General features: G+C 33.7%; 3 protein-coding genes across 5 annotated transcripts; all 3 read left to right on the top strand.

The window, feature by feature from the left end:
- Positions 1-694: 694 nt before the first annotated feature.
- On the top strand, positions 695-5,224 carry LOC101207356 (autophagy-related protein 3). The gene is made up of 10 exons (XM_004146897.3): positions 695-938; positions 1,056-1,126; positions 1,817-1,903; positions 2,012-2,163; positions 2,249-2,328; positions 2,491-2,542; positions 3,598-3,663; positions 4,067-4,194; positions 4,381-4,482; positions 4,916-5,224. The coding sequence occupies exons 1-9, from the start codon at positions 814-816 to the stop codon at positions 4,457-4,459; spliced, it is 840 nt and encodes a 279-aa protein (XP_004146945.2). The 5' UTR covers positions 695-813; the 3' UTR covers positions 4,460-4,482; positions 4,916-5,224.
- A 1,349-nt stretch (positions 5,225-6,573) lies between these two features.
- LOC101205455 (splicing factor-like protein 1) lies at positions 6,574-12,446 on the top strand. Of its 3 annotated transcripts, none has more exons than XR_004216140.1 (3): positions 6,574-9,064; positions 10,113-10,774; positions 10,869-12,446. XR_004216140.1 is itself a non-coding variant. In XM_004146856.3 (2 exons), the coding sequence occupies exon 1, from the start codon at positions 6,693-6,695 to the stop codon at positions 9,024-9,026; it is 2,334 nt and encodes a 777-aa protein (XP_004146904.1). In that variant the 5' UTR covers positions 6,574-6,692; the 3' UTR covers positions 9,027-9,064; positions 10,113-12,446. The 3 variants fall into 3 exon arrangements, 1 of the variants encoding a protein (XP_004146904.1); XR_004216141.1 differs by having other exon boundaries at positions 10,855-12,446; XM_004146856.3 differs by having other exon boundaries at positions 10,113-12,446.
- Positions 12,447-13,927: 1,481 nt separating this feature from the next.
- On the top strand, positions 13,928-18,851 carry LOC101207602 (DNA-directed RNA polymerase III subunit rpc4). The gene is made up of 9 exons (XM_004146866.3): positions 13,928-14,088; positions 14,183-14,244; positions 14,319-14,379; positions 16,280-16,319; positions 16,678-16,940; positions 17,014-17,077; positions 17,536-17,627; positions 17,732-17,965; positions 18,377-18,851. Exons 1-9 carry the CDS (start codon positions 14,053-14,055, stop codon positions 18,527-18,529), a joined length of 1,005 nt encoding a protein of 334 aa, XP_004146914.1. The 5' UTR covers positions 13,928-14,052; the 3' UTR covers positions 18,530-18,851.
- The last annotated feature ends 459 nt before the right edge of the window (positions 18,852-19,310 follow it).

Here is a 19,310-nt window from a genome sequence, read left to right as displayed (position 1 = left end):
ACAATTTTCTTTTCATTTCATGATTATCATATTATATATATACACGGACACACACTCTTGAAACAACGTAGTCGAAGTTTTGAACTTTTAACTTTAAAAGTATCTTTAGTCACTAAACCTTGTTGGATAACTATTTGGATTTTAGTTTTAGAAAACAAAAACCAATGATATTAGAAACTGAATTCCTAAATTATAAAAGTTGTTATAATTTTTACAATTACGTAAGTAAGTATGATGATACAATTTTAATAATTCAAATTTTGCAATTAGAAGTTTGATGTTAAATTTGCAACTAATGACCATACTTTTTCCAATTTGCCCAATATTCAATAATAGAAATCTCAATGGCTGATTTCAATGTTGGATTGCAAAATATTTATTACACTAATAACTTCAACGCATGAGCAAATGAGTGAGTTTTTACGTGCAATGAGAATGAATTGACCGAATCAACCAGCTTTGTATTGCTTTGCTACCCTCTCCTACATGTTCAATATAAATAGTGTTTTACGTCTTTGCACCAAAAACCCAAACTACTATCAAATACTATATAATTACTCAACGTTCACGTCAAACCAATACCATTCTTTCAATCTTTTTTGTAAATATTCTTCTTTTATATATATATTGGTATTTTTAATTATTGTGTAATGAATCAAAGTATTTACACTATATAACAAGTTATTAGATTTTATATTGATAGACATGTACGAGTGAAATATAATAAATTCTAAAAAGAAACTGATTTCTTTCTCTTTCCCGCCATTTCCAGTTTCCCAATCGCTACACAGAGCCCTGAGAAACAGAAAAAATATGGTTCATTGGTTCGGAATTTTTCGCCTGCCCTCTCAAAACAGAGAAAAAACCATCGTCTTCACCGAGGCCGATTTCATTACCGCCGGCAATTTTCTTGTCGGAAATTCCGATTCTTGGTCTTGGTATTATTCATTTATTCTTAAGTTTCTTTTATGTTTTCCACACTAATTTTGTTAATTTTGTTGTAGTTTTTTCTTTCTTGGAAATTTTTTAATATTGTCTTTCATTTTGGTTTTTAGGGAATCTGGGGATTTGAGCAAACAGAAATCGAATTTACCATCTGACAAACAGTTTTTGATTTTAAGAAATGGTCAGTTTGGATTATCTTTTTTGCTGTGTTATCCATTTTGTTCAAACTGGGTGATTTTCTAGTTTAATGGATTTGAATCGCACTTGACGTATTTAAAGATTGGAAGTTTTGTATTGGGGTTTTACTTATGCTTAGCCATTTCTGTTGAGAACAGCGATAACTGGTTTTAAAATGAAGTTATCTTGTGTAATCTTTAATTCTTTAAGTACTCATAAACTTCAAGGATTGACAAAAACTCATTATTGGAATGTCTTGGATCTAAGTATTTCCGTTCTTTACCATCAAGTGAGGAAGTATAGTATGGCACCTAGAGGAGTCTTTCTTTTGTTGAATAATCTCTAATAAAATTAGTTTTCTTCTACTTATAACTTAGCTATTACACGGTTAAAAACCACGTAAATCAGTCTTACTGTTTTCTGTTTATTTTGTTTGTCGATTTTAGAACACCCACGTTGTTGTTATTAAAATTAAAATACTTGAGTAAGTTGCATTCTCACTAGCCAAGAGCTAATTATTGGTTGCTAGATTATTGTTCTGTTTCATTAGAATTAGCAATAACCTTTTATTTTCTTAACGTGACTGGAGTTATAGATTGTCAAATAGAAGAACAGTAAATTTTGAAGATGTTATTTTCTGAAGAAAGAGAATATTAGATAGAGAGTGACCACTAATCCTGTGCTTCTTTTTCAGCTCCTTGTCTGCGAAGGGCTTTCTCTTATAAAGAAGAATATGTGATTGTTGGCAGCGATGGTGAAGATAATGCTCGGCTCCTAAGTGGTCTGCTAAATAAATTTAACATATTTCACATCTATGCTGATTTTTTTTAATTGTTCCATCCTAAATACGTTTTTAAATTTTGTTTTAATCTTGTACTCCCATAAACAGAGTCTAAGGATGAGGATAACTTGCTTTCAACAAAAGAATTGCCTAAACCAGGCACGATGAAACCTATTACGATAATTCCATCGTACTTTGCTGTTGATAAAAAAGAAGATTTACCATTACCATACATGGAAAAATCTATTAAATTATGTTCTGTAAGTTAGTAATTGCAATGCAGTAATTGATATGCAAGTATGTTTATTAGGTATCTCAGATTGTCATCTAAATATTTATTCGCAGGCAACGCAGGAATCAACTCATCGTGTAGTCCATGATTCTGAAGATATCATATGCCTAAGAACTTACGACATAAGCATCACGTGAGATAATTTTTAATGTCTTGGGTCCTTCGTTTGATAATTAACTGTGTACATTACTTGACATTATACTTCAATTGTTATAGGCATAGTATTAGTAAGAGGGCTCATACGAAAAAGTGCTTATATGGTGTATGTTTATCTGACCATCTTCTGTCGTTCCAGATATGACAATGATCATCAGACCTTCCGTTTTTGGCTCACTGGATATCACGAGGTTTGCACTTAAATCTGTCTCAGCGTTTGGCCGTGTTCTAATGAAATTCAATGGTTGTGATAGTTTGGTGGCTTGTATTTGAATTTATTATGATTACTTCGGAGTTTTTGAAGTTTTGAATTAATATGTCAGAATTAAGAAGTTGATGTCTCATGTCCAAAGTTGGTTAGTTTGGAGAGAACCGACATAGAGTAAAATATGAAATTGCTTGTTAAATGTGCAAATTTTATAGTGTACGTTTGTTGAAGTTGGGGAGTAAATTATTTAACATTGATATAAAATGATACGGGGATTCACAATACTCTCTCACCATTAGTAGAATCTACCCCCAAAGAAAGAGTGCAACGAGGATAGCCATTTATTCAGCCCATGTTAGATATAACTACAAGTATCCTTTACTATCAATATTCCTTTTACACATTTTTTTTTGCCATACTTTCAGTAATTTGATAGGATCCCACCCAACAAGAATTATCTCAAGAACAAAGGTTAAACTCAAGAACAGTTAAACAACTATCAAATATGATAATATATGAAATATATTCTAAAATACCAGGTAACAAAGTAACCCTAACCTTTGGAGATGGCTATACTCTCCCCAATTCCCTTGCAAGAAAATCTCTCTACAAAATTTTTCACTCCTCTCCCCAACACTTTTCCTACTATATATAACTAAAAAGCCCTGCCCAACAAACTATCCAATTACTACAATGCTCCTTAGACTAATCCTACAACCAACTATACTAATAATCCCATACAACTCTAACTAGGTCCCTGACACAATCCTTCTTCATGATAAATACAGAAGAAAAGGTTCTGGAAAGAAATTTATTTTTTAGGTGATTGATTACCTTTAGAGCATTCAATTATTTGGCCATCTAATTATAAATACTTCGGCATAACTGATGAAATGTTTGTTCGTGTTCTTAAATCTGTAAGTTAATTGCAAGCTACATTTCTACATGTTATACCATACAATTATTACCCTTAGGTACACAATACCATATCTTCATCATCTTTTCAGTCTTTTTCTTTTTGTTAACGTATTCTTGCAGGACGGGAGGCCCTTGCAACCAGAACTAATTTTTGAAGATGTCAGGCAGAGTCATGTCGGCAAAACAGTAAGATAGAGCTGGCGACAGTTCTCAATCGCTCCTGAACGTTTTCTTTTTAACATTTAATCATAACCTGAAAAGATAACATAGAAAGTCTTTCAATACTGGACCTCAATTAACATAAGAGGGAGAAATTGAGCAAATAAATCAGACAAGATTGATCTTACCAAACAAAGCCCAACCACCTAGCTAAAATTCCACATGTCCTAGTGTTTTCCTTTTTCCATCCAAACCTTGTCATAACTTTCCTTTTTAGCATCAAGCTAGGGTATCCTTTTTCCTAGAACGGAGAAAAATCTCTTCCAATCCCGGCATTGCCCAAAAAGAGAAAACAATAAAGCAAATCTAGATATCTAGTATTTCCACAAAAGAATACTATTGTAAATTGTAATCTAATCTCAATATGCAGGTCAATATTGAAGACCATCCTTACTTGCCTGGGAAACATGCATCTGTACATCCAAAAATTCATGGAGCTGCAGTAAAGAAAATGGTCAAATGTCGAATGTCGCAAGGCAATGTACCTGAAGTCAGCAAGTAATTTCACGTTCTCTTTCCCTTTAAACAACCATATATTGGCATTTTCCCCTACTCAACCATATCTGATTTCTTGGTTTAAATTTACTAGTCGTCAACTTAAGCAAACCTTATTTATTTTACAAACCGATACTTACAAGAAAAGTGAAGAAGAGGGTGTTATAATTGAAAGGATATGTTTTGCAGGTGCCTTTCTTTATTTTTGGAATTCGTTGCTTCGGTATTTCCAACTATTAAATATGATTGCAACATTGGCTTTGATTAGGAGAGCAGCAGTCGCTAATAAAGGTAAGTGCGTGAATTTGAAATTTGAAAAAATATCTAATTCAGTACAAAACTCAATGTTCTCTTACCAACCCAAGTATAAGTTTAAATTTTAGAATACCAAATCGATCCATATTTATCAGTTGGTTCGTTGGATTTTTATGCTTTCTAACATGCTACCTTGTTTTTACATCCAATAGTTCATAGCAGCCTCATTAGACCATACATCTTTCTTGGTATATTCAGATAATAGGTAGGAGCATAAACGAAAATATTTGCAGTAGTACCATATAAAAACATTCCTTACTAGTTATTACGAATAACAAAAGTTCTGTTATAGCCATTTATTTATACTTAATGTACTCTATACATGGAATCGAACATGTTAAAAGAAGAAATGGCTTTCTACAGAGTGAACTTGGGTTGAGTTTGATTGCTTTTCCTTTACCTTCTATAGGTGGCTGTAAAGAAGGAACATTCAGAAATTTCCATGAAGATTTGGAAAACTTTAGTCTAAGAAACCGATCCCTAATTTTCTTCATTCATTATGTCAATACTACGACTACGACTTCATCTAGCCTCTATACATTCCTGTTCACTAAAAATTAAATTCATTTCTCTCCTTTTGATGCCTTGTTGAAGTTTTCTTGTTTACTGACCCTTTAAGCCAAGTGGCTGCAGTGTGATCTAATTATTTTCAAGTTTATTTGCAAGTCTGAAGAGTATTATATCATCTCATGTATAAATATATAAGGTGAAATTTAAATCTAGAGTCTTCGGAGAACCATAGAGGAAAAAGGAAAAGGGAGTAAGAAGAAATTACCTTTGATTTCAATAAAGGTTGTATTATTTTTTTAAAACAAATATACGTTTGAATGTTAAAGTGTGTTTGAATTTGATAAGGAAAGTAACAAAAGATGAGTTATTTGGTTCATTGTTAGGTTAAGGCAAAAATGAGTTTTAATTAAAGATCAATTTTCCTAATATTTATTTATTTTATACTTAAAAGACACTATTTCTTACTTAAAAAGAAAAACAGTATTAAACCGAAGGTAACAAAGATTTAGAAACCATAATTTTAATTTTGAATCATAAATTTTTTGCAGAAAATAAAAATTAGGAATAAAATAACACACAAATTTAATATTAATTAGAGTCACTTGCAAAAATGGCAAAATAATTTATAATAATTAAGTCTATAGCGCACACACTTTATTATTTGTGAAAATGACAAAAACGATATCCAGTCCACATATCAAGAGGTAAAATGTCACAAATGTTTTCGTTACTAATATACGTTTGATACACTTTATACACGTCTGATACACCTAATACACCCGATACTTATTGATACACTTGATACCTTTTGATATACATATAAAACATTATTAATATATGTTTGATACACCTAATACATTGCATATATATTAGTATTATTCACTTATACAATTGATTGATTAAATGCACTTGATATGTTTGAAGTCCTACTTATACACTTGATACACTATTGTAAACTTGAATCATATACTTGATAATGATTCACTCTACTGATATGTTTTAATAATATATTGTTGATATACTTGATAATGATACATTGAGTAATTACATCATTTATATACTTAATAATACTCTAATTAATTGCATAAAATTTGAAAAATAAAAATCACATAGTAATATATTAACCAACTAATACATATAATATAAGTATATCACAACACTGATATACGAGACAAAATAAAATAAAAAAATTAATGTAAAAAATAAAATAAAGATAATTTGAAATTAGATTCAACTCAAAATACACACGGAAGAAAGTAATAAAAAAAATCACAAATTAAATGAAGTTAAATTACTTCGATAAATAATTTTCTAGTACGAAAATAAATAAATTTTTTATATAAGAATAAATAATTTTTTTAATATAAAAATAAATAAATAATTATAACTTAAGATAAATAAATTATCCAAGAATAATAACAAATTTAAGATGAAAAAAATAAAAGTTACCTCATATTTGGGTAATTATAAAACAATAATATTGGGCAATTTTCCTATTAATTATGTATTTATTATATGCAGGGGCTTTTGAAGCCGTATAAATACCGGACCCCAACTCCGCGTCGAATCGAAACGCACGCTTAAGCATTGCAGTGAGGGTTCTTGCAAATAGCGGAACGATTTCTTTCTTGTTCTTATCGATCTCCTCATCCCCTTCGAAGAAAAAGAAACGCCACATGGACTCTATCAACTCAAACCCTAACCCTAATTCCGCCATTGAAACCCTTGTTCCTTATCCTCCCGATTATTCTACTCCCGAAGACCACGATCGCGACCCCAACTCCTTATTAAAAGAAATTAAGGGTGAAAACTCGGGGTTTAGTTCTGGAAATGGGCATGCGGAAAACCAACCGGCTGATGGTGTTAATTATGTGCCGAAGGTGGAGATTATTCAGAAGCCGCTGGTGTCGGAGAATGGATTTACAAACACTCATAGTGGTACCGACAAGGATTTCTCCGGTGGTGAAGAGGAGACTACGAGTAGGCGACGACGTCGGAGCCGATGGGACCCGCAGCCTGAGAGTAATGAACAGAGTGGTGGTGAATCTGGGAGTGGTGCGCGCAAGAGGAAGTCTCGTTGGGCTGATGATGATCCCAAACCTGTAATTCAACTTCCAGATTTTATGGGAGGTATTGAGTTCGACCCTGAAATTCAAGCTTTGAATAGTAGGCTTTTAGAAATTAGTAGAATGCTTCAATCTGGTATGCCGTTGGATGATCGGCCTGAAGGTGCTCGTTCTCCTTCGCCGGAGCCAATTTATGACAATATGGGAATAAGAATTAATACTAGGGAGTATCGTGCTCGTGAAAAATTGAACACAGAGAGACAAGAGATTATTTCTCAAATAATCAAGAAGAACCCTGCTTTTAAGCCTCCAGCAGATTATAGGCCTCCGAAGCTTCAGAAGAAGCTTTATATACCGATGAAGGAATACCCAGGTTACAATTTTATTGGGCTGATTATTGGTCCTAGAGGTAATACACAGAAGAGGATGGAGAAACAAACTGGCGCAAAAATTGTAATTAGGGGAAAAGGGTCTGTAAAAGAAGGTAGATTGCAACAGAAGAGGGATTTAAAGCATGATCCTGCAGAGAACGAGGATTTGCATGTTCTAGTTGAGGCTGAAACGCAGGAATCACTAGAAGCTGCGGCGGAAATGGTAGAGAAGCTTTTGCAGCCTGTTGACGAAGTTTTGAATGAGCATAAGAGGCAGCAACTTAGGGAACTTGCTGCCTTGAATGGAACCATAAGGGATGAAGAATTCTGTAGGTTGTGTGGCGAGGCTGGGCATCGTCAATATGCTTGCCCTTCGCGGACATCCACATTCAAGAGTGATGTACTCTGTAAAATATGTGGTGATGGTGGGCATCCAACAATTGATTGTCCAGTGAAGGGGACAACTGGGAAAAAGATGGATGATGAATATCAGAATTTCTTGGCAGAGTTAGGAGGTACAATTCCCGAATCAGCAACCAAGCAGACCCCTACATTAGCAATAGGTTCTGGCACTTCAGGAACCAACCCTCCTTGGGCTAACAATACAACTAGCGCTAGCAATACACCACAAGCAAGCGTTGGTGCGAATGGAGTGAAGCCTGCTAAGGAATATGACGATACAAACTTGTATATAGGTTATTTGCCTCCTACTTTTGATGATGATGGTTTGATTAGATTATTTTCAACATTTGGCGATATTGTGATGGCTAAGGTCATTAAGGATAGGGTTTCCGGATTGAGCAAAGGTTATGGATTTGTGAAGTATTCTGATATTCAGATGGCTAATAATGCAATTGCCAGCATGAATGGTTATCGTCTAGAAGGCCGAACGATTGCTGTTAGAGTTGCTGGGAAGCCACCACAGCCTACTGTGCCTCCTTGCCCTCCAGCATCGACTGTGCCCACTTACCCCGTTTCAAGCCAGCCTGTTGGTGTCTATCCGTCCCAGCAGTTTATGCCCGGTGGTCCTCTTGGGAATGTTCCTCCACCCACAAGTTATTCTGCTACCCCAGTTCCATGGGGTCCTCCAGTTCCTTCTCCGTATGCTTCTTACCCCCCTCCACCTCCAGGTTCTAACGTCTATCCGGCTGTTCAGGGTCAGGCTATGCCTCCTTACGGCGTCCAGTATTCTCAGGTCCAGACAGCTCCCCCTGGTGCTCCATCTCAACCTGTGACTTCAGGTGAAGCACAACAGAGTTTTCCTCCGGGATTGCCATCTGAAAATCCTACTAGCCAGCCATTACAAACTACGGCATATGGGAACACTTTATATTCGATGCCACCTAGTGCTCAACCTTCTTACCCGCCTTCATATGGTTATTCGGCTTATTATAGTGCGGTCTCTACTCATCCGTTGCCCATGTCTGCGCCAACTACGGATCAGCCTCAACCGCCCAGCGGGGCTGCTCCTTGGGCTACAAATCCTCCAATGCCTCCTCCCATGCCTTCTGCTGAGAAGACGTCATCAGGTGCAGATGCTGAGTACGAAAAGTTCATGGCAGATATGAAATGATTCGAGTTGTGATTGATCATAGTTTGAATTTGGAGGAGGTATGTTTAAATTCTCTTTATTGTTATTTATAAAACCTGGGTGAACTTCTATGAAATGGGTTCATATCCACTTTTTTGGTTAAAAAAAGAGAATCAATCATTTATCGAAACTAACGTTGTTTTGGGGGTTTTTTTTTTTGTATTTAATTTCTAACTTCTGTTTTTCTAATTCTTAACTTTTTTTATACTAATCAATTTTTACATGTGTCTCACTCCAGTATGATTAGTTCTGATTTTTGAACAGCCAAACAGGATCGAGTTATCTCTGTAGCCCTGGATGTGGAGAGATCATACTGCTGTAGGAATAAAATATTGTTTTTGTTTGCGAACACATATCGGGTTTTTATATATTTAAAAATTTTCTATTTGTCTACCTGAATTTTTTATTTATTTAAAAGAAGTTATTCTGAAACACGGGGCTTTTAATTGTTTTGCCATCGTTTTCATTCTCTTAGGTTTTGCATGTATGTTTTAAAATCTTTAATTATGGAGCATATCTAGAATTGTAATAGATTTTTTGGAATATTTATTTTCAATTCATCTTAAAAAGCATTTCAACATATAAATCTTCCTTTCAATTTTATTTTATGGGCGAATTATTTTATCCAATTATAATTATATAATATTTTCAACCCAAATGGTTAATTTTTATGTTTTTTGACAATAAAGACTTAATTAAAAGACTAATATATAAGGGGTATGACTGAAACTCTTGGAAGATTATCCGAGCAATTACTTCACTTTCTGCTCTTAGCATAGACAAGATAAAATGGGTCACTAGGCACGTACTGTTTTCTTTGCTTTATCTGTTTTCCTTTAACATGCTGGTGAATATTGAGAATTATGTGGCTTATATGTGTCATTTTCTCTGCTCCAATTGGTCTACTATCCTCGCGTTGTTGTTATTGGGTGTGAAAAAGTGCACGCACCTTTCCCATTGATATAATTTGCAGTTGTCTTAATGTTTTTTTTTTTTTTTTGGAGATTCATATTTGTTACTGGTCTCGCATTTATTAACCATCCAATGGTATCATGTAAAATTTGACAGGACTGATGTTTCTTGGAGCTGATTACTTACCCCTTGCCATGACTTTGTTGGAAGTTTGGGACTCACCTCTTTAACCTTGCTGTACTGTCTTGACATTTGCAGAGATTCAGGCTAGAAGTCCTTGTCACATTGCCTTGTATTGAAGGAGCAAATTTGAGCATATTATTGAAGGATTTGGTTCTGTTCCTTATGCATTAGCTATCTAACAATGTCTGGTTGATTTTTGCTCTTCTATTATTATTTTTATTATTATTATTATTACTACTTTCTTTATTACCTACTTCACAGATTTAGGTAATGATACTTCATCATGCGTACTTGTTACTTATCCTAACAGTTTATTGATCATTGCTTTCTGTTTTGACGTTCTAAGTAATCTCTTATTGTCATGGTGTTGATGCCTTCCATCAATTTGATCCAGCAGGTAATCTTGCCCTCTATTTCCATGTGAATGGTGTGGTAGATGGAAGAACTGGTTTAACATTTCTTCTAGTAGATGTATGTTGATTGCTTGGGCTAACATGTTTCTGTTCTACATAATATGCTTTCTGTTTTGAGGGTTCTAAATTAGTTTAGTATTATTGGTGGTGGTGATGGTATACTTCGTGCCTTCCATCAATCCATCTTGAAGGGATCATGCCTTACAATTTTGACGCATGGGGGTATGTGGAAAAATTATCTTCATTTAAGCGTCTTTAATCCTTTCTTCACGTTTCTAATATCTTCTGATCACTTTTTCTAGTTCTCTTATGGCAGGTTAAAGATGTCGGGACTTGTTAAATCACAGGCTAGTCAGTTTGTGTATTATAATTTGATTGCCAAATATTTGTTGGCTTGTGCCCAAGTGCTAGGTAACTTATTTTGGTGTCAATATTTATTTTGTGTCAGAATAATTCACCCGGACTCAATTGGATAGTGATAGGGTTCCAGAGACTAACAACTTGAGCAAGTTCAGTGGTTCACGTAGTAGTAGATTACTAAGTTCAAATTGAGTCCATCCTACAGAATTTAGCTCCTCATTTTGCCTGATATTTTATAGTCTATGATTGTGTGAAGTTGAAAGAGTGATACTACACCTTTCATGAAGAGATTAGTTTAGTTGATGGATGATGGATACTTCTTTAGTATGATTGTAGATACTGAACAAGTGTTTCCGAGTGTTTTTGAGTGCCATCTTTGGTTTCCAGGGAACATTTATGATATACCTGATCGCTATTATTAAATACAAAATTTATTTTGTTCATCAACTGTAGTCACCTTATGCTACAAATGTATGAATAACATATATTATGTGCTTTTTTCATTCTTACATTCAGCCCATTCCTTGGGTAAGCTATTGTTGAATCATGAAGAAGCATAAAAAAATGTTACTTTATAATTTTAAGTGACAGGGGACTACTGTTAATTGACAAAATAGAGGTTATAAATATATAATAATGATAAGGTCTCATGTACAATCTCTGGAAACCAATGATGCTACTCAAATCACGAAAGCTTTTTGTGGCTTCAATAACATCGGACTTCCCTGAGTCGGTTGGGGCTTCATGTTTAACAGGCTTTTCTTGTGACATAAAGTTCTTTGCCAAATTAGCATGTATAGTTGGTTGTTTGTTTGTGTCAGGGAAAACTTATGTTAGATTATTATCCTATTTGTTTTGCACATTAGCATATTCATTCGATTCTACAATTAAGGTTTTTATTGCGAGTCCTGCAGTTGACGGGAATTCTTTTTTCCTACTCTCCTAAAGTTTCAATTTTCCTTCTGACAAAGAGTTATCTAGTATTGTCTTGACACACGAAGTTACCTCTTACAATAGATTACCTTTAGAATGCTCTTTGTAGCCCATTTGTTTCAAGTATCGCTTTTGCCTGTTGGTTGCGGTGGTCACAGTTTTGTGAAGAACAAAGAGAGTAATCTATCAAGGGAGAACTCCATCCTTAAAAGTTTCGTATGCTTATTTATTTCACCTAGATAAGTGTTTTCCGCAATAGTGTCTGTAGGAGGGATTAGGATTAGGATTTTCCTGAGTTTTTTTTATGACTTAACTAACATGATTGTGAGTTCTCATGTTAATCGTCATTAGATGTTAGAAACGTGCAACTGGGTGGTTTCCGCAGTCTGCGACAGAGGTTGTGGATTCTTGCTGATGAAGAACTTGATTTATGATTCTCTGTTTCAAACAGGAAATCTGTCTCATACTTTTAGAGGAGGGTATGGTGGTGTGTTTTGAGGGTAGTTTTAATTACAGATATTATCCATGGGAGAGTTGTATTATCTTTATGGCGTATTGGCAGTGAAGTTACATCTCTATAGACCAAAATTCTGCTTTCTCATCCATTTTTCGTCATGTTCATTATAGTCCAGGCTATTTGGTTAATGACATGTTTAGGAGTAACTTTGGTTAAGATCACTCTTTAGTTTTATCAATTTAGGCATGTTTTTACAATAGACTACTGAAGGTAATAGATTATTTTAGAATCTGCATTGATAGATGATTAATTTGAAGAAATTAGTTTTAAAGACCTGTTTTGAAAATTATGTGAACAAAAAGAGAAGTGATGTTAACCAAACCTGCAGTGAAATTGGTGATGGACATGATAATCAAATAATTGAACTTATTACTTGCGTAGTAGTTTTAAATTTTTCATCCTCTTTTGGCCCTACACTCTTCTTTTACATAACTTTACGGCTTGGTCCAAAATCCAAAATAATCTATTGGTTCAACTCCTTTTACATAAATTGGGGAAGATGGAATTGAATGGATGCCGGTTCGACCTTTTGAATGCCTAAAGAAAATAGAAAGACTGAACGCATGATTGATTTCCACTTTTAAATAGGTGGACAAATTTGAAGGGGTGTTGGCCTCCGCAATCAAATTGAAATGTACATGTTGTGTAATGTTGATTGTATTTCTAAACCTTTTCTAGTTTGATAAAAGGAAATTATATTCTCGACCCATTTTAAATAAATTGTTGAATTTTCAATCTGTTTTTTCTTTAATTCGTTCAATGCAAAGTATCGCATAAAAAATTAAGAGTAGCGAACTTACGGAGAGGAACACATTGAACATTATGAATGAGACTAATTAAGTACTTTTAAACTAATGATATTTAGTATTGGGGAGAAAGTTGAACTAGATTTTGAAAATAGTACCAAGTGACTTTTATCTACAATGCTCAAATTGACATGCTATTAGCTCGTAGGACATAAGCTAATGTCCAATAAATATGTACTGTACTTTTTCACTTGGATATAAGATTTTGAAGATTAATTTCTAATTATACAATTTACTACAAATATAGTTTTTAGTTTTTGAAAATAATTCAACTAATTAAGAACGGGTCTTGGTTGTCTTAAAAGATCATTATCTTGATTGAAAAAAATGTTTAAAATATTTCACTTTAATTTTATCAATAATTGTGCTAAAATGGTTAAGATTAAGAACACACAAATAATAACAAAAAAAAAAAAAGAATAATAGAATGGAAACACGTCGGGTTCAAATACTTTTGGAATTCAAGTCACTTAAGTTGGTTATTTCATATCTCAAATCCAACCCAAAAAAAACTTAATCGACTAATTGATAAATACTCACTATATATATATATAATAACTATTACTTAAATTTTCAAATTTAAGTTTAATAGTAATGAGAAATGGTGAAAATTAATTCCATGCTCACACTGAATACGTTAAAAGATTAAATGTGTAAATTTAAAAAGAAAAGTAGAAACTCAAAACACCCAAAAGTAAATAGAAACTAAAAAGTTAAGTTATTTATAATTAAATTTGCTGTGTGGCATTAAGTGAACATTTCGTCTTCGTTGGTATCTCATCATTTCTTCATTCCGCCTGGTCTAGGGTTCGATTCTTTCCCTTTTCTTCTTTTTCACCATTTTTGTCCCGTTTCCCTTCACCATCATCTTCAACCTCGAGCTCATGAAGAATTCCGATCCATCTCCTCCACGCAGAAAGGTAGTAATCAAAATAACTTTTCAAATCACGCCTAAATAATATCCTAAACTTCTTCTTTAACTCGATTTAGATCTAAACCCTTTTCCTTCTGCAGGTCAAATTCGCTCCAAAATCCTCACAGCGCAAGAGGCCACCACCACCACCGGTTCAGAAAACGTACTCCTCTGAATCTCATCTTCTTCCACATTTTGAATTTGTAAAATCCTAATTTGTTTGGGGAATTGCTGCAGTGAAGATGAAGATGGTGAGGGTTATGTTGCTCAAACTCGCTACCTATTACGCCGTGCCAATGTAAGCTTCTTCTTCTTCTTCTTCTTCTTGTTATAATGGTTTTTCGAATTCTTTTGTGTGTTTTGGTTTTGATGTTTAGATGACTTTTGGTTTTCTGATCAGTTAGAATTTGGATGATTTGAAAAGATTTTCTTCTTCTACTTCTACTTCTGCTTTTCCGTTTGGTTCCCGAGGAAATTGTTTTTATGGAAATGAATCGTTTTCCGGACAACGTTCTTTCTTCTTTATTTCTCTTCCTGGAGAAGCGCTTGGGGTTTCTCTTTTCTTTTCGTTGATAAAAATTAAATTAAAGGTTAAAATATTTGGTTAGTCTTAGCCTAAAAAAAAAGTGAACTTTATTATTTTAGTAAAAAATCTTCCAATTTTAAAAAGTCTTAAAAGTACACTTAAATTTTTAAAATGAGGACAAAAATACAATGGAAATTTATTTTTTGAACTTTACAAAATTTCACAACTAAAAAAAGAAATTCCCTTATTTCATTAATATCGTCTTACTTCTCTTTTCTTCTTCATTTTCGTTAATTATTTGATACTTGTTTAACTAAAATAAATAAATAAAATCGCTAAGATATATAAACTATAGAAGATAAATAAAAGGGCTAATGATTTGAAGGCTTAAATATTATAACTAAATTATATGTTAGTTGGTGTGTATGTGTTAGTTAATATTCAAATACTTTTTTATTTGAATATTGATCGTATGTTAATAAAATATTAAATTAGTAAAAATTGTCATATATAACTTGCCAACTTTTATTTATAGACCATTTAAAATAATTTACAAACCTCAAATAACAAAACTTGGAGATCAACTAATCTCAAACCTTAATAATTAAAAAAACTTTTAATGAACTTGGAAAATGTTAGTAGTACTATCCTCCCCCCTAATTTGTCCGGTCACCAAATATATATTAATTTATTGTTTATTTTCTTTATGAACTTCACATATTTTGTTGCAATCATTAAAAGGAGCTCAGATAGAAAATTTCTTGTTATGACCAAACAGTAGTTATTTTTTGAAAAATAAGTTCTTATTTTTAGAAAACAATTTCACTAATGTTAGTTGCTTAAAAAAATTATTAATGTTAGTTTTGCATGTAACTATATAATTTAGCTTTTTTTTTTGTTTACAGGTTCAATCTGCAATAATTAAAAGATGATTATTTTCTCGTTATTTATGTAACTTACATTTCTCAACTCGTTATTCGTGTTAGTTTTCCTATAATAATTACCAACTCAACTCTGACTTTTATCACCAACCAAATGTTAAATCTAGATATTCAATCTTTTGTTAAACTCGCTATGTTTGATTATTTTTTGAAATGTTTGTGCTTTATTTTAGCTATTTGGTTTTCTAGATGAGTTTTTTTGTCCCTTTTTTTAGAATAAGATGAGTTTTTTGGCCTGCTATTGCTATATTTGAGCATTTTCTTTACGCTATTATGGATTATTTCTTTCTTGAATAGTAATTTTATCAAGGACTTATTAAGTTCAAAGCAAAATTTCATATCTTTTTAAACAATATTACAATAGTACACATCACAAATAGAACAATTTTCAACAATATCTTCATACGAAATAATTTTGTTTCATTTTTAGTGTTGTAGATTTATGTTCCTTGATCAAATACGATTTAATTCACCTTTAAAATATGTTAACATGTTTGAAAACATAGCCTATGGGTGGAACTATATCCACCGATGATGGCTAGGTAATGAAACAATTGTTTGATTTTTCACTTTCTTTACTCATTTGAAAAAGCATCGAGCATCCATTAGTGTTAGACAGTACAGACTACCTGTTAAGAGTTAAAACAGCAAAGGGGCAACAATTGACTCCTTAACCTTTGGCCTTAATATGTAACTGTAAGAACTGATTTGGTTTTCTTTCCACTTTGCAGGAGAATCTCGGAAAACGAGCGAACAAGGTCGAAAAAAAATGTATATGAAGTATTACTTTAAAATTTTGAATTAATATCAATAGCACTGTATTGGTTTCTTAATATAATTTGGACGGATTATCCATGTAAACGGGTTTGTTTTCATTCACAAGAGAGTGTGGGCTGCTACAATGTGGCTAATAATTTTGTAGAGTTGAATGTATGAAGGAAAAAATTGCAAAAGCACCTTGAACATTCGTATCTAATAATTATTAGGTGCATTCAGATTTTTAAATCTACCTCCAACGACTAAATAATTTGTCATCACGAGAAAAGAAAATCCCAAGTTCTTAGCAACGGAAGATGAAGTTTCCATTGTTGCCTTAACATGATCTCTATTTTCATTTGCATATCTGCAGCTTCAGTGCAAGTTGCATTCGGTCCTGGCGCTGAATCAACGTCATCTTCTATTAGAACATATGGAGTTCCCAAAGTAGAAAACGGTAGCAGAAAAAATGACATTGAGCCTGAAGTTGATGAAGATGAGGAGTTTGTCTTGCCAGTGGCTAGGGATGTTAACGAAGATGGAAAATATTTTGATAAAAAAACCAAAGATGGAATTACTGAATCCTCTAGTTCGGCTATGGAAACCAAGACCAAGAGGGATTACAAAGAACCTTGGGTAATCTCTTTTTCTCTCTCACTTTTGACACACACATAAAGATTAACTTCCTGATCTCATGATACTTTTTCAGGATTACCAAAATTCTTACTATCCTACTACACTCCCTTTACGGATGCCTTACTCTGGAGACCCTGGTATGTCTTTATTCTCTCCCAAAGAGGAATAGCAGAAGTGTCACATTGGCCACCTTTAGCTTTTGGTTTGTGAAAACTGATAAGTGATTTATGATATAAAATGATCTTAATGGCATCTTAGACATGTTTGTGAATGATTTTGAAAGAATTAAAATCACTTTTGTCATGTTCAAAGTTGCTATGAAACAATGTCTTTATTCATATGTTTGATTTCACACGTTGAACTGTGAATATCTATACAATCAAAATTGGTTTTGAAGCATTAGAACTATTTTATGGAGCTAATACTTAATCACGCAAAAGCTTATAATCAAATCTTGAAAACAAAAGCAGACTTTTAAGAGTCATTATATAAGGGATTGCTCATCTATGATGAAATGAACTTTTGACCTTAGTGGAGGATCGTTCTGACTTTGTTCTGTAGTTCAGCTAACTCTCCTGCCTCTTCTTGGATTTAGAACGACTTGATGAAGCCGAGTTTGGGCAGGATGTGATGAATAGAGAGTATGATGAGAACTCTGTAATACCTGCCTTGGATCTCGGGTTGCTGGTGGGTGAATAATTGGGAACTGTGGCTTATTTCATATATACATTGGTATTTCTTTATGCAGAATCTAGTTATAACTTATAATATGGTGGTGTTTTTTGATGCAGGATGAAAACACAGAGAGTACTAAGTACTTCTTTCAGCTTCCTGCACGTCTTCCTTTACCCAAACAATCGTCTACTGCAACGGGAAAGGAGAAAGTAGGAAATTCAAGATCTTCAAACAGCACGAGCTCGTCCGATCTCGACGATTTGAAGAAACTGTCTGCTGGATGTATGGGGAAACTACTGATATACAAGAGTGGAGCTATTAAGTTGAGGCTGGGAGACATTCTTTACGATGTGAGTAAAGTCGTTAACTTTCTACAACCAATATCAAGCATTGTTGAGTTCTTTTTTTTGCTGCCCGCCTGTAGTTTAGATGTCATATATTGTGATATTATTTGTGTTTGGAATGCATTTAATTTGTTGTGTGCCACCCCAAATGTGACCTATCGCAATCAGTGAACCGAGGTCTAAAGATGACCCCAGCCCTCAAAATCGAAGTTGTATTCATATTTATGTTATTTCCAATTTAGACCGTAGGGTTTAGAGGAGTGCACTATATAAACTCAAACTCAAAAGGCACTTGAATCAAGTTAGCAGATATACTGTTAAAAATCAAGTGAATGTCAATTTTTTATTGTTTACGTTTTCCGTTTATTTTTTAAGTAGATTTCTTAACAATTTGGTCCTGTTTTGCGGCTGTTGTAGGTTTCTTCTGGATCAAACTGCAGTTTTCTTCAACATGTTGTGGCAATCAACACTGAAGAGGGACAGTGCTGTGATCTCGGAGACATTGGCAACCGAGTTGTTGTAACACCGGATATTAGTTCCCTTTTAAATTCAGTGACTAATTTGAGATGATTGTGAAGAAAAAGCCTGTGGATAGAACAACCAACAAAAGAACACAACGAAGAAGGGCAAATCCTTACAATGTCAAAATGGGACTTTTACGTCTGGCTGTGTAGTGAAGGTGCTCATTTAGTAAGGAAGTTGGAGGGATGTCAAGTTCTTGTGTAATCTTTCTCCTTTGTTATTTCTATGGAAACAACAACGTATTCAGTATCTTTGATTTCTAGCTGTGGAATAGGTTTTTACCCGATAATGTTGATAGTTGTTGTAAAGGACTTTTTGTATATCGTCTTTCTTGATGGTGGTAATATTAGGATCCACACTTATCATGCAAGTGAATATGTTTTCTAAAGAATAGAAAGAAATTTCAAAGTATTAAAATAACATAGAGTGAGTTTAGACGGCTTGAAAGTATGAAAGGAAATCGTAAATAAATACCAAAATAGTAAGAGATTCATGAACTTGATATGTAACAACCCTTGTAGGGAGTGATTGGTTCACCTACTCACGATGAGTTGAGTTGGTATATTGTTTTGGCACATCAACTTTAAATGTTCGTCGAATTGAGTTGGTATAACTCACTCAACACTCGTTTCTTCCAATGTTTCCAATAAGTCCATTTGTCGGTCGGCGATCACCATTGATAATTATCGTTGTCACACTTTGAAAATCAACTTCAACAACCACTTTCACACAACCAACTCTGAAGTCTCGAGACAAACTCTGGCGACCACCATAGGTTGACCAGTGTTGTTGACCAATAATTATGGGCTTTGATAACTGCCTTTGACAC

This window comes from Cucumis sativus, chromosome 4, assembly GCF_000004075.3.
Source record: "Cucumis sativus cultivar 9930 chromosome 4, Cucumber_9930_V3, whole genome shotgun sequence".
Classification (NCBI taxonomy): Eukaryota; Viridiplantae; Streptophyta; class Magnoliopsida; order Cucurbitales; family Cucurbitaceae; genus Cucumis; species Cucumis sativus.
This window is presented reverse-complemented; position numbering and strand designations above follow the sequence as displayed.